Here is a 13,038-nt window from a genome sequence, read left to right as displayed (position 1 = left end):
GAAGTTAAAGATCCCATGGCATTTTTTTCAAAATGAGTAGGAGCTATCCCAATATGTTGGCCAACATATATTTTCTCAATTAAAAACAGATTTCAGTGTCCAAAGCTATGTGTCAGCAATTGCTGAGAGCATATGCCTGTCACATTTCCAGAAATCTCTGCACCATCAGTAAGTATCTAGTCGCCTTGCTGAATAATGCTTTTCCAGATGCCACAAGTGGAAAAGGTGAATGTATTTTCATAAGCATATGGAGGTCAGAAACATTATCCTACACTTTTTTGGAAATAGAAGCTATCATTTGAACCCACTTCTTTTTTTTCCATACCCAAAGTGTTAAATATGACTTTGGTGGCCATATGAAACACTCGGATAGCCTGCATACTTTGATTCTGCCAGACTGTGGAAAGAAATCCTGTGGCACACACACGCATACACACAAACTAAGGTTGCAGGGATAACCTCCTATCTGCCACTCTCTAACTTTTACACATTTAATGAGTTACAGGGTTAAAAAAATGTTAACAGTTTTTGATTTCGTTTTACAGTATTTTCTAGGTTATTTTCTGGTTAAAGAGAAGGTAGGAACATTTCCCTTATGCACTTTTAATCATGCATACTCCATATAAGCCACAACTCAGGAGTTATTTCAGCAGTTGTCAATACTGAAGCACAAGCTCCTATCCCAGGAACTATAAAATCAACTCCGTTACCTACAGGCAGAAGGCTGTTATCCAGAGTCAAAAGCAAAGAGAAAGTCAAGCAAGGTGTTTCTAAAGAAAAAGGTGTAAACACAGCAGAGGATCAGACCTTCCGATTCCCTTGCTCACCAGACCTTGTAGTGCAACATCTCAGACTCCTGCTATTTGGAGTTGAGTCCACATCTTCTTTGTCCAAGTTCTGTTATCATTCTGCCAGGTTACCAAACACTTAACTGATACTATTAAGAAAAGGAAATTGGACAAAGGCAAAAGCACTTCTTTGGATAACGCTTTTACTCTGTTGACTTTCACAACACAGCTGAACAGCACGACTTGAAGTCAGCCATGCTTTGAAATAAAATAGAAGTTAACCATGCGGGCTGACTTCCTAACAACTGAGAGGACAGAGTGTAGCTTTTTTTTTTTTTTTTAAAGATTGTTTTTCCAGTATCATTTTACAAATTTCAGAATCCTACTCAGTCACAATTTCAGAAGTCAAGGGGGCATATATTGCTGAAGGATTTATGGCACGTTCAGAGAAGCAGAATGCAAACAGAACACAGGGAGATGAAAACAGCCCTGCCACGAAGAAGACGTGCAGAATTCCTTGATGGAAAGTTGAACAAGCTGCCTTATTCCATTCCTGCAGCGCGCAATTGCATTTCTATAACCAAAACTTACTACCAGTTGCTGGAGTTATGCAATCCCCTGGAAATAATGTTAATCTAGTTAGTTGTGAATGGTATGTCCCTCCCTGATGCTCCTCTCATGGCCAAGAAATTTTTAACTGGAGCCAGTAGAGTAACAGCCTGTGCTTCTTACTCCCCCCTTAGAAACAGTAGTAAGTTTGGGGTCTTTATAAGACAGTAGCTAAAGGGGGATTTAGGTCTGGAAAATACTTGATACTTAACCTGTGCACAACATATTGGGCTGTGGGGGTAATGGGGAAGGACAGAGAACACACAAACTGGTAAATGCACTTAAAAACAGGATTTTACTTTTACTGATAAGTTTTAACTAAAACTTACATTTTCAGCTGTTATTATCCTGCTCTTCCCCACATGCTCCTCCTCCTAAACCACCCAGTACAACCATCTGCTGCCTCCACTTGAACTTATGTTATTTGGTATGTTATAACAAGTTTCCAGGGCTAAAAACCTTTACATTTTTGTTGTACATTTTTTTGTTTTGTTGTACCTTCAATGAGGAAGCTGAGAAAAGAGAAATTGATTCACATGACAGAAACCAGCCTCTTTACCACAATTACCCATCACCATCAAACAGAAGCTTTTAACATGAACAAAACCTTGTCTAGAGGTGAACATCTTCTTTAATTCCAGCCCTATACAATTTCTAAAACACTACCTTTAAATCACATTAATTTAGAAAATAAAACCCATCCTTCCTCATTAGGAAAAAAAATATCTTGTTCTTTGTCAAAAAAGTGTCAGACATTTTGTTTAGGATGATCAACTTATCTCAAAATTGAGAGAGCAGTTGCACTACCACAAAATACTTCTGCCCACAAGTTTTGTAACTCAGAAATCTTGTAAATTTACCCTCTCAGGCTGACGCAGTTGAATATGCAATTTTTTAATCTGACCTTGAAAACTACACACCACCACCACCAAAGTTCTTCTAAAACTGTGCACTTATCTGAATTTAAATTCTCCTTACTCCAAAATAAGTATGACATTAAAATTGTGTTTTCAGTAGCTTACACTATTAGCATTCATATTTTCCAAGGCCAAATATGTGAATAAGCCAGATTTTTGGAGTAATTAAGACAATATAAATGCTGTTTGCTGTAAGAGCACAGATCTCAAAAGACTGGAGTCCTGGCAACTATCATAACCCTTTTGAAATTGTTCATATTAAGATTAAAGATCACTTTGTTCCTCTATTCCCACAACTAGTTGGTATGGTAAAAAGATCAGTCCCCTAGTTTTATATGTAACATCTTTAACATTTGCTCTCCTTTCTGTGCATGTGATTAAATGTAACATTTTGAAATCCCAAAGTTCTGAGAAAAACATAAATCCTTGTCCACAGCTGCTGTTTGACTCTGGAAACACATGCATTTTCTTTTCAAGACTCTACCATCAAAAAATCCCAAGGGATTTGAACTGGGGAACACCTGCATCTCTTCATTTAGTTCCAATAACAGAGTCTAAACTTCAAAATTACAAAAATAGATGCTATGTTCAGCTGCAGTTACATTCTGCCCCTAATTCCCGTGAACAAAAATGCTAAGAGCATGAAATCATTCAGGCAAGCTCTGTCATCGAGAGGATAAGATTTTTTGCACCAGAAGCCCAGTGGGAACTTGATAGAAAACTGGCAACAATTACAGATAAAGTACATAGTGAAATCCTCAGGGAGAGAAAAGGAAATGTAATAAGATAGATGGGTATAATTTTTACACATTTATGCCCAAACCACAAATGTGAATTGTCTTTAATTACTACAATATATTCAGCATTCTTACTCATTCATTGTGTCAACTTGCTCCAAAATACTTCAAAATTAGTTTAGAAATACTCTTTTACAAGTTTTCTTTATTTACTAGCACAAGCATTCCTTTAAATTGGAACGGAAAACTTAAAAAAAAAAATATTCATTGTTCTAGTTTTAAAATCCAGATTCTGCAGTATCCCCAGTCTAAGCAGTCAAAATTTAACAAATTAAAAGATGTTAATGACGTTAATGACAGATTTTGTTCTGTTTTCTTTTTAACTGTAAGAAATGGGAAGTTGGAGGCATAGATAGCTGTTTATACATTTTTTAAAAGTATGTAAAAACTGTTATCTCCTTTCAAATAAGCTCTAGCATATAAAATCATATGGTTTGTGATAGGAAAAAAAATATAATGTTCCTGCTGGTACAACATTTGCAACACTTTTTTTCATGTTTGTGGCTGTGACATCTTTAATCGTTTAAAAATATTTTCACTGCACAAAAATATTTTTCCTTTTTTTTTGGGGGGGGGGCGAAGTGGAGGGAATGAAGCAATCTTATCTAAACTCACAAAAAATTTACAGGGGAGAAAATAATCCAAAAATCTTTGGAAGCTTAAGAAAAATAGCACTTAAATGAGGAATAAACTTCTCCTGGGCTGACTATTTGCTCTTCACTCTTAATAGAGCTTTCACACAAACTCGATAAGCTTTCTTTCCCTTTTACATTCATACACGGGGTTCATCAATTTACCTACCATACATGAGCATGACATTAATACTGGTACTTTTATTTACTTCCTTATTTCACTGCTGCATTGCTGAATGTTTAAGTGGATCTCAAAGAAAACTTTATTAATTTTATTTTTAATTTCATTTCCTCTTGATATATGTAATAAAGCACTCCATATACTGGCTATGCATGCACTCACAATTATTCAATATGGCAAACCAAATAGAGCTTAATCAGCTCACCTCATCTATTCAACAGCTGCCCATAATTAAATACTAACACCCACATTCATTTTGAAATCTCTCTATTTCTCTTAAAGGCCAGGTGAAATAAACAAGGTCTGCAGCTTGCTCTGAGGGTTAATAAATCCAAGGTTATTCTAGAAGCAGTAAGACGACTTTCCCAAAACTGGGGCTAGCGTAATCAACTCCTCTCTCACACATATTGCATATGCTGCAGTTCAGATAAAGACTGGGGATCACATCCACTCATTTTTACAACTATGCACACAGATTCCTGGAGTGTTTTTTTTTCATACAACAAATATAACCAAAATTACAAGCATCAGCACGCAGACTTATAATTAAGGACTGAACAGAATTGTATTTATTTCCTGTGTCCCTAAATACTTCCTCTAACATAGGTTTATCAGTTCTCGGTTGTGCTAATGCTACTTGGTGCAGCAAACAATAAAATATTGTTACTAAATAATCACCTGTATATGCGTTTTTGTTATACATAATTCCTACTTTGCCTGTAGGTGCTATATATAGTGCACTTTAATGTTGCCCTTTTTGGATAACATTTTATAAAGATACTTTTCCTCTTTGCTGCTTATACTCTATGCAGCACGCTACCACTAGAATCATAACATTTTTCTCTCCCTCTCAGTAGCCAACAAGAAATAAAATACTCGCGTAAAGTGCTTTATCACTCCAATTCTAAATACACGCTGCTGTATACGCATCTTTGCAGGGCCACCTGCAGAAGAGGTAAAAGGAAGCTGCACAGCAGTCTGGGTCATTCTGGATTATACGATAAAAGTGGTACAATGCAGTAGCTGATTGCAACAAGAGGAAATAAGATCCCCTACCTGTTCTCCAGGTAAACTCCCCCTGAATTATTCAGGGAATGCATGCCATTTGCACAACATCCTCCCTGGTACTTTATACCCAAACAACTGCTTTGATTTTAATCCCAGTTGTTTTCCATTCAATTTTACAGATGCATAAGGAATTCATTAGTTACTCTTCCTTCACTTAATTTTTATATAAGCAAATTTAAAAAAAAAACAAAAACAAAAAACACTTGAATAGACATGGTGTTGTATTCCAAGATTCTTCCATAAACTCTTTATGTTGTGGTCCTATTGTTTGCTAGAGTACCCAGAAGTTCCTCTGCAATTTCTTCTCTTGGTTTTATCCAGAAAAGCACATCATATTATTCTTTTCTTAATGGTGGTGGCTAATTTGAAGCTCTAAAGCTTTGTATAGTTCCAATATATCCCCTTCTCCCTACTGCACAGTGTGACCAGCAGCTTCACTGACATCATGTTTGCCAGGTTTTCTGAATCCCTGTATATGGTACTGAGTTTACCTGAGTGCCAGGTGACATCTGAGTCAATCCCACCAAACTGGAGCTGCTGTCCTCCTTAGCTCTTTCAGAAGCCACGTGTCTTGAGTGTAGCAGCTGAACGGCTCTTTCTGTGTGGCCAGCCCTGACCCTATCTCTAGCAATCTGATAATACAGAACAACACTAAGTAATTATTCTCATCTTGCATGGACAGCTTTTTTTTTTTTATTCTTTCTATAAGCAGGTTGCACTATTCTCTTTGCTCACCTTTGCAGTCTAAATTCCTATTCCAGACCATCATATCTAACATTATTAGGATAAATGGCTCAAATAGCACAACTTCAGTACTGCCACATCATCTCCTGTAATACAGCTTTATTCCCCTGTGGCATAAGTTGAATTTGCTGTCAAATTATCCAGTATAACTTTAGTTCCCAGAAGTGACTGCAACTGACAGCAAAAGCATTTTTATGCTCTCAAATCATTTCATGTTTTCCTCTCCATGTAGTTTCATAGTCTTCATGAAAAGGATATCCACATCTCCTGTGTTAAATGGCCTCAGTCCCTTCAGCAAGTATTTGAAAGCAAAGGCTTTAATCAACTCCCTAATCCTTTGTATTGAACCTGAGATAATTTAAACACAATTCCTTTACTGAATTTAAAACAACCAACCATCATTTGTAGTACACCATTCTCCACGTTTTCTGGGACCAAAGCTTGAACAAATCCATCAGTTTTCGCCTCTTTGTAATCAGTCCTACCTGCCACCTTACAAACCTAGAGCTATAGAGCTAGGCTGTGCAGGGTATCAAACTATCACGGAGTACACAGAAGCAATACTATGAGGCACCAGGGAGGGGTTGCAGTAAATTTTAAAATCTCAGCATTTAAAAATATATCTCCATTCATCTGCAGAATAGGTACCACAGACGTTTGTCTATGAGGAACCAATTTTCTACTGTGTTATTAGCTGGCCTCTAGAAGTCCCTGCATACGACTCTGAACCGCACTTCATTTGTTGCTGTCTTAACTCTCTTCGGCATTGTCTGTCACAAACTATCAAATATGCTCTACAAGCTAACTGGACTGTCCATTATACTGATGAGCTAAAATATATGCAATCACTGAGAGCAGAAACAATTACAATTATTCTATAATATAGGTGTGTGGGTGTTTTTTAACGTATTCTAAGAACATATTCTCAAAAATAGTAGAAAATGCAATAATCAGTAACAGTAATAAGTATTATTATGAACATTTATAAGTTATTTAAGTGACACAGCTGGTCCAACAGATTTTCATCACTTTTTTCCTGCCGCTTCCCTCCCCCCAAAAAAAGAATCTGAATAATTTGGAAACTGTTGAATCATGAATTGCTTTTAGGCAATGTTTTAGTGGCAAGAACTTAAGGTAATTGTTATAAGAACAGTGTCATAAATATTTCCAATATGATACTTTCCAAGAAACATACGAGAACTGTTACTGAGAAAATAACCTAAAAACTGCTAGAGTGCACAGTGCTTACAAATATTTACTTTGCATAAGAAAAGAAGATTTTGCTTATATGTGCACATAAAAGTTACGAAGATGGTAATAAATTCACCCTGGCTTCCCAGGGTAATGACCTGGCTTCCCAGGGTAATGACATTCAACAACCATTAAAAATAAAATAAAAAAATAGAGAAAAGCATACTTTTAAACTCTTTCTGTGTTTGATAATAATGGGGTCAACTGATTCTTTTGATTTCCTTTACCTATAATATTTCTCTATTTTTTTTTCATTCGATCCTTAGCACGGCAACAGGACAATCCTTTTAATGTGATTTGCCAAATGCAACATACTGACAGCAGAACTTATATCCATGTGTATTTCACAAGCTATATTATAGTTATTTTAAACTAGACAGATTTCAAATTGTCAGTGTTGCCTGAAACAGAACAATGTTATGTTTAAAGCCTAGAGAAATCATAAGAATGTTTGATAAGATTATTTATGCCCACAAAGTCAACACCTTTAAATTTATCCAACCAGATCTCTGGAAAATATTAACTTGTTTCTCATTTATATATCCACTACAACACCAAATTTAACAGTCAAATGTATACCCACAAGCATCTTAAAAATTACTTTTTCATTAATTTTTATGATAAATTAATTCTTAATTAAATTCTAAATTATCCTGCAAATTTATGTGCATCAATTTCAATGTATTATGTCAACTTCAGTATGAGAAGCTCAAATTATTAGATGGAGGAAAGAAAGAATAAAGTATTTTCACTATCAATCCTGCCCAAAAAATAAAAATGATTACAAAAGGTCCTGCATAATTTATTTAAAAGGCAACCAAAGTCAATGAAGCTTTTCTTACTGAAGAGGACATAGATCAAAATGCTGCTTTAAGTTTTTGTCTCATAGTGAGCTAAAGTTATTATGTGTGCAGTATGTGAAAAAGATACTTTGGCATTTGGCATACTATATCAAGCCCCTCTTTTGAAAATTACATTGGATAGGTAAATGTAATGCGATACCAGCTTAACAAGAGTTTTGCACTTACCAGAATTATGGCAGTAGTCCATATACTGTGGAATTTGGATTGTAAAGGCTACCAAATCTGGAGCTAGGAGAGATTCTGGCTTTCTACTCTCATTCAGCCATTTACTGCTGTGTAAGTCTCTGGTATCAGAAGGCCCTTGAATTAAAGGAATCAGCTTCTCTTTTCCACCATCACCTAAGATAAAGGTTAGACTTCTTCAGCTTTTATTGTAACAAGATAATTTTCCAACTTATAAAAATTCACTAGTCCAAAGAGGGTATCTATTAATGTTGTAAGTACAGAATTAAAAAAGGAAATAGAAAGATCAACCACTTATAAACTATTAAACAACTTCCTTAACGTTATCTTGTAAATGTCTTCACATCCAGGAGGATTTCATATAAAGTAATCAATTCTCTTTAAGATAGTAATTTCCATCCCAACTTTATAAAAAAGTATCTTAAAATATCATCATGAGCTCAATTCAGAGTTAAATATACTCCATTTTTAGTGCTCTTAACACTAGCTGCCTGATATATATATATACATATATATATATATATATAAAGATCATAGACACTGATTTCAAAAGTAGCTGTATACTTTTAAAAAAATGTTAGAGAAAATAAATTTATCACAGAACCCTCAAAAACTTCTCAAGTGAAATACTTGTACCATTTATGGGAAATGAGACATTAAAAAAATAAACAGAACACAACATTAGTCTACTAAATAAAGCAAAATGCAAATATCCGGTGTAATATGAAAATGCAGTTCTACTCCAGTTTCTTCAGTGCTTTCGGATTCATTTTTATCTCAGAAGAAAAAAGTAAAATCTTTATTTTTTTCATTCAGTGTCAACATTGGATATACTAAGTCCAGGCTGGATCACCCTCTGGCACACTTAATAATAATAATAATAATAATAATAATAATAATAATAATAATAATAATAATAATAATAATAATTTTTAAAAAAAATAATACAAAAAACCCTCTCTGGTTCATAGGAACAATGAGTAAATTCTTGTTTCAGTAACTCTCCTTGTAAAAAGCAAGGCCAATTCTCCTATACAGGCAATAAAGTTTTACATGGTCCAGCTGCACATACCTGGGGCTTTGGCACAAATTTTTATTGATCCCACGGTCCCAGAGGCACATTTGACCAATGATGTGCTGCAGTACTTCAATTCAACATTCTGGATTGAGCCCTCAAGAGTTGGCAGGGGATTCTTAGATTTCACACCTAATAAAAGAAAACTGCAAATGTACTAGCCTGTTGAATTTAAATATTTTTATATTCCTTCACCAAGGCATTTAAACTTAATTATACTTTAATTATCTACCTTAGATGTTCTTATAGCATTTTTGTTGTGATTCGCAGTTTTTAACTGGAAGTGAGAGAACACTGTATACAGATTTTTTTAATACAAACAAGTCATACATAAACTATATGTAGATACAGAGAGAAAAACACACAAGGCCACTTAGACACTGGAATAATAAATATGTATATATACACATACATACACTTTTGTTTTCAGTTTATAAGTGCCACCTCAACTATTCACTTTCATGTTTTTATTATGACCCTTTCATTTCGGGACTTTAAAATGACTAAGTGTTTTCAGCTTACATTTAGACAATAACATTTGACTCAGTAGCAACGTGAAAGCATTAAATCCATGCAGCTGAAGAGCACAGAAGGCCAACACGCTTGCCGTTTTCTGTCGGAAACTAGAGTTCAAACCTTGCCTTAGGTCACAAGTGGAAATAAGTTCTGGTGGTCTTTGCTCAGCCCCTATTTGTGCACACCAGAAAACCACCACACGCTTTGGAACAAACCACTGCATTGGCAGGCACTTCTGAAGAGCTGCCTAGAACTGCAGCAGCAGGGGATGTTACAAGTCAGGACTGAGATATGTTGGCAGCAATCTAGAGGGCAGCTTACAAAACAGCCCTGTGCCATGTAGAAAGTAAGCCAGCCCTCCTATTCTGCACAGAGCTACCTATCGGAAAAAAAAGAAAATACATAAATTTACTCACAAATGAGAAAGAAATAGTTTCAACACCTGTAAGTAGCATGAAAGGAAAAACTAACAGAAGTTACCACTTTTACTATTTTTTTCCCCCATGCAAAAGTAACTGGGAATTTGGAATCAGTAAAAATTGGCAAGACCTTCTTAATTATGCAAGTATTCGTGTAATTACAGAACCATCTCCTTACATATGCAACATGGATTTTGGAACAAATTCTATGATTATGCAAGGAAAGTATTACAGAATATCAGATAAAAAATTAAAAAGCATTTTGATATGTATGTCAAGACAGTTGAACACATTAAATAATACATGCTCTAAAGAATGAATTCATTAGTTTTTTACAATCTCTCAAAGATGTCACCAAAATAACAACCTCAACCTTTCCCTAGTAAAGAAAAATTCCTAAAATTGGTAGGAAACAAACCAAAAAAATCAGGATTAAATCTGATAATTGGGCCCAGTCCACTGTGCCTATTCCAGTTCCTAAACATCAAAACGTATTTGGTAGTACACATAAAATCATTCAGTAACCAGACTTCTTGCTGGATATCTGTGTCATATATTTACGTTCTGGATATAAATTTTTTTTACGTATATTTTTTGTTCTGGAGAGACATTAAAATAAATTTTGAATAAAAAAAATAATTTCCAAGGTAGGAAGAGAAACAGCATACAAAGGGACATGCATAACAGACTGACACAGGGAAGTTGTTTCTACACATAATTTCTTATCAAAATTTAACCTGTTTTCTGTGGTCAAGGTGTGTCCAGCCTTCTCCTAACGTGTGATGCAGGAAGTTTTCAGGCTCAAAGAATGCTCACAGCAACCCATTTGTATGTCTGGCACTATAACACCCCATCAGCTTTCAGTCTAAAAGATGAGCCACCAGTTTTAGTCTCCTGAAAACACCCTCGTACACAATCTTGCCTGGGGCAAGCCTTTTTTAAAGCTGAAAATCCCCTTTCATCCAAGGTTTTATATCAGAAACGATGCATGAATTTGTCAAAAGCAGGTAGTTGTCTTTAGGCATTTCCTAGCCTTGGCTCTACCTCCTCGTACTTCCTACACAACTGCAAACACAGTCCATTGTGTTGAAAAAAACAAATATTTCTTTTTTCCTGTCTTCTGCCTATCCCAAAGCAAAGATAATAAAATACTGTTAGTAGCAGCCAAGAGTACACTCGAAGCAGAACAATTTGGAGTTCACAATTTGACCCTAATTTTTCATGTCTTCTCTGAACTGGTAGCTTCATGCTATATCCATGTCTCATCAGCTCTTCTTTGCCTCAAAATACAAGCTGAGATGTCTGATACATTCCTCTCAATTCACCATGGAAGATTAAGTACTTTTAAACCTAAGTATTTTCCATCATGAAGTCTGCTTCTAGATGAATTACCAGGGACAACCTGTAGGTACTAAGGCTAAAACTTTCCATGTTAGTTACATGCACAACTAGAACTCTGCTTTAGTATCACATCCGAGAAAAAGAAAAAGGGTTTCATGTGACTGTGCTACCTATTTGTCTCTGATCACTCCTATTCCTTTACCAACTAACTTCTGGACTTGTTGGATTTTAGCAAGATACAGAAGAATAATTAGAGATGTTCTATAATCTTCATGAGAATCTGGGTGTATATTTGCCCTGTCACCTAAACCATCAGCATATTCCCAACAACCACAAAGCACAGCTTAAAGTAGCCAGGGCATTTTCACCCAGCCAGAAGTTAGGGATAACAACGGGAAGCTAGGAATGCTGAATGGCTTGGCCTTGAAGAAACCCACAAACCCTCAATACGTGCTCATATAATTAACTATTATGTGATTAACGACTACACTTTAATGCACATGATGAAGAAGTAACTGAGTAATAAGATATTTATTTTCAGAACACCTGTTAGAGGGATAGGATGAATACTTTCCCAGCAAATTTCAACTCTGAAAAGAACATAGGCAACTATTGTGACATAGCACATTCACATCTCCCCTTTTCTACATCGTTTTGACATCAAATGGCATCATCATCCTGCTCTGTTTTTACACCTGATAACCAAGGCACACCACAGTAATCCAAGTGAAGTTACAAGAAAAATTAATTCTGCTCAGCTTTCACAACTCTAGGCTGAAGGATACTCAGAAAACCCATCTACTGAATGTTAAAATCCTATGCAGAGCATGCAGTAAAGAATACAAAACTTCGGATGGCTACCTAGACTTTCATCACAAAGACAAAAATCCACCTGACCCTAAGGTGATTCCCCTTGCCAAGTTTCCAATCTCATTTTCAAAGCACAAAAAAACAAGGTATTTTTGGTGAACCATTTATAAAGAATAGGTTTAAAATAGGGAAACAGTACATTTTCTTCAACTGCAGAAAATCTGGGGTAAACGATGAACCACCCTTCACAGAACCTGTCAAATTGGCAAGCCGTCCCACAGAGAAGTAAGAAGCCTTTTTTCCTACCTATCTGGCCTCTGGCCATCTGTAGTTTCCAACCCTCCACCTTCAATTCTTCCCAAATATCCTCCTCATTATCTCTTCCATAATGACAATATCATTATACTCAAAGTCTCAACAATTGTATACACAGCTAAAATGTTCCTTAAATACTTTTTTCAGAAAATAAAAGTTTAAATGAGTGAAGAGTAGGGCTCCCCTCCCCTGTAGCACTTATAAACTTTCTGGAAGTCTTCTCAAGAAATTGTTTCAGCAGGAATATGTTAATATTCCTAGATAAGAAATGCACCAAGTATCTACCTTCAAACTCGAATTTAGTATGGAGATAAACATTCCACATTTATTTTATTTATTTTTTTAACTAAGACATTGAGCATGAATTCAAAGAGGAAGCAGGCAAACCAAATCTCTTATTGCAAACAGTAACATTATCTAAATTCAGTTTCATGGAAGATCCTGAAAATTAAGCATGAGAAAGGCTTATTTTTGAGGTCCACGACAACGGTGTAGTATTTATGCTGTAGTTGCTCTTCTGGAATCACAC

General features: G+C 35.6%; 1 protein-coding gene across 6 annotated transcripts in view; it reads right to left on the bottom strand.

Moving 5' to 3' along the window:
- Positions 1 to 13,038, bottom strand: part of VPS13B (vacuolar protein sorting 13 homolog B) — a 473,584-nt gene that overhangs the window by 315,584 nt on the left and 144,962 nt on the right. For all 6 annotated transcript variants that reach the window (XM_040548605.1, XM_040548603.1, XM_040548600.1 and 3 more), the window contains exons 18-19: positions 9,106 to 9,240; positions 8,016 to 8,189 (exon numbers count right to left, since the gene is read on the bottom strand). In XM_040548605.1, the coding sequence (XP_040404539.1) occupies positions 8,016 to 8,189; positions 9,106 to 9,240 (309 nt within the window). The remainder of the gene's footprint in view (positions 1 to 8,015; positions 8,190 to 9,105; positions 9,241 to 13,038) is intronic.

Source organism: Cygnus olor, chromosome 2 (assembly GCF_009769625.2).
Source record: "Cygnus olor isolate bCygOlo1 chromosome 2, bCygOlo1.pri.v2, whole genome shotgun sequence".
Taxonomy (NCBI): domain Eukaryota; kingdom Metazoa; phylum Chordata; class Aves; order Anseriformes; family Anatidae; genus Cygnus; species Cygnus olor.
Note: the sequence above shows the minus strand (reverse complement) of the source record. Positions and strands in the feature narration are given on the sequence as shown.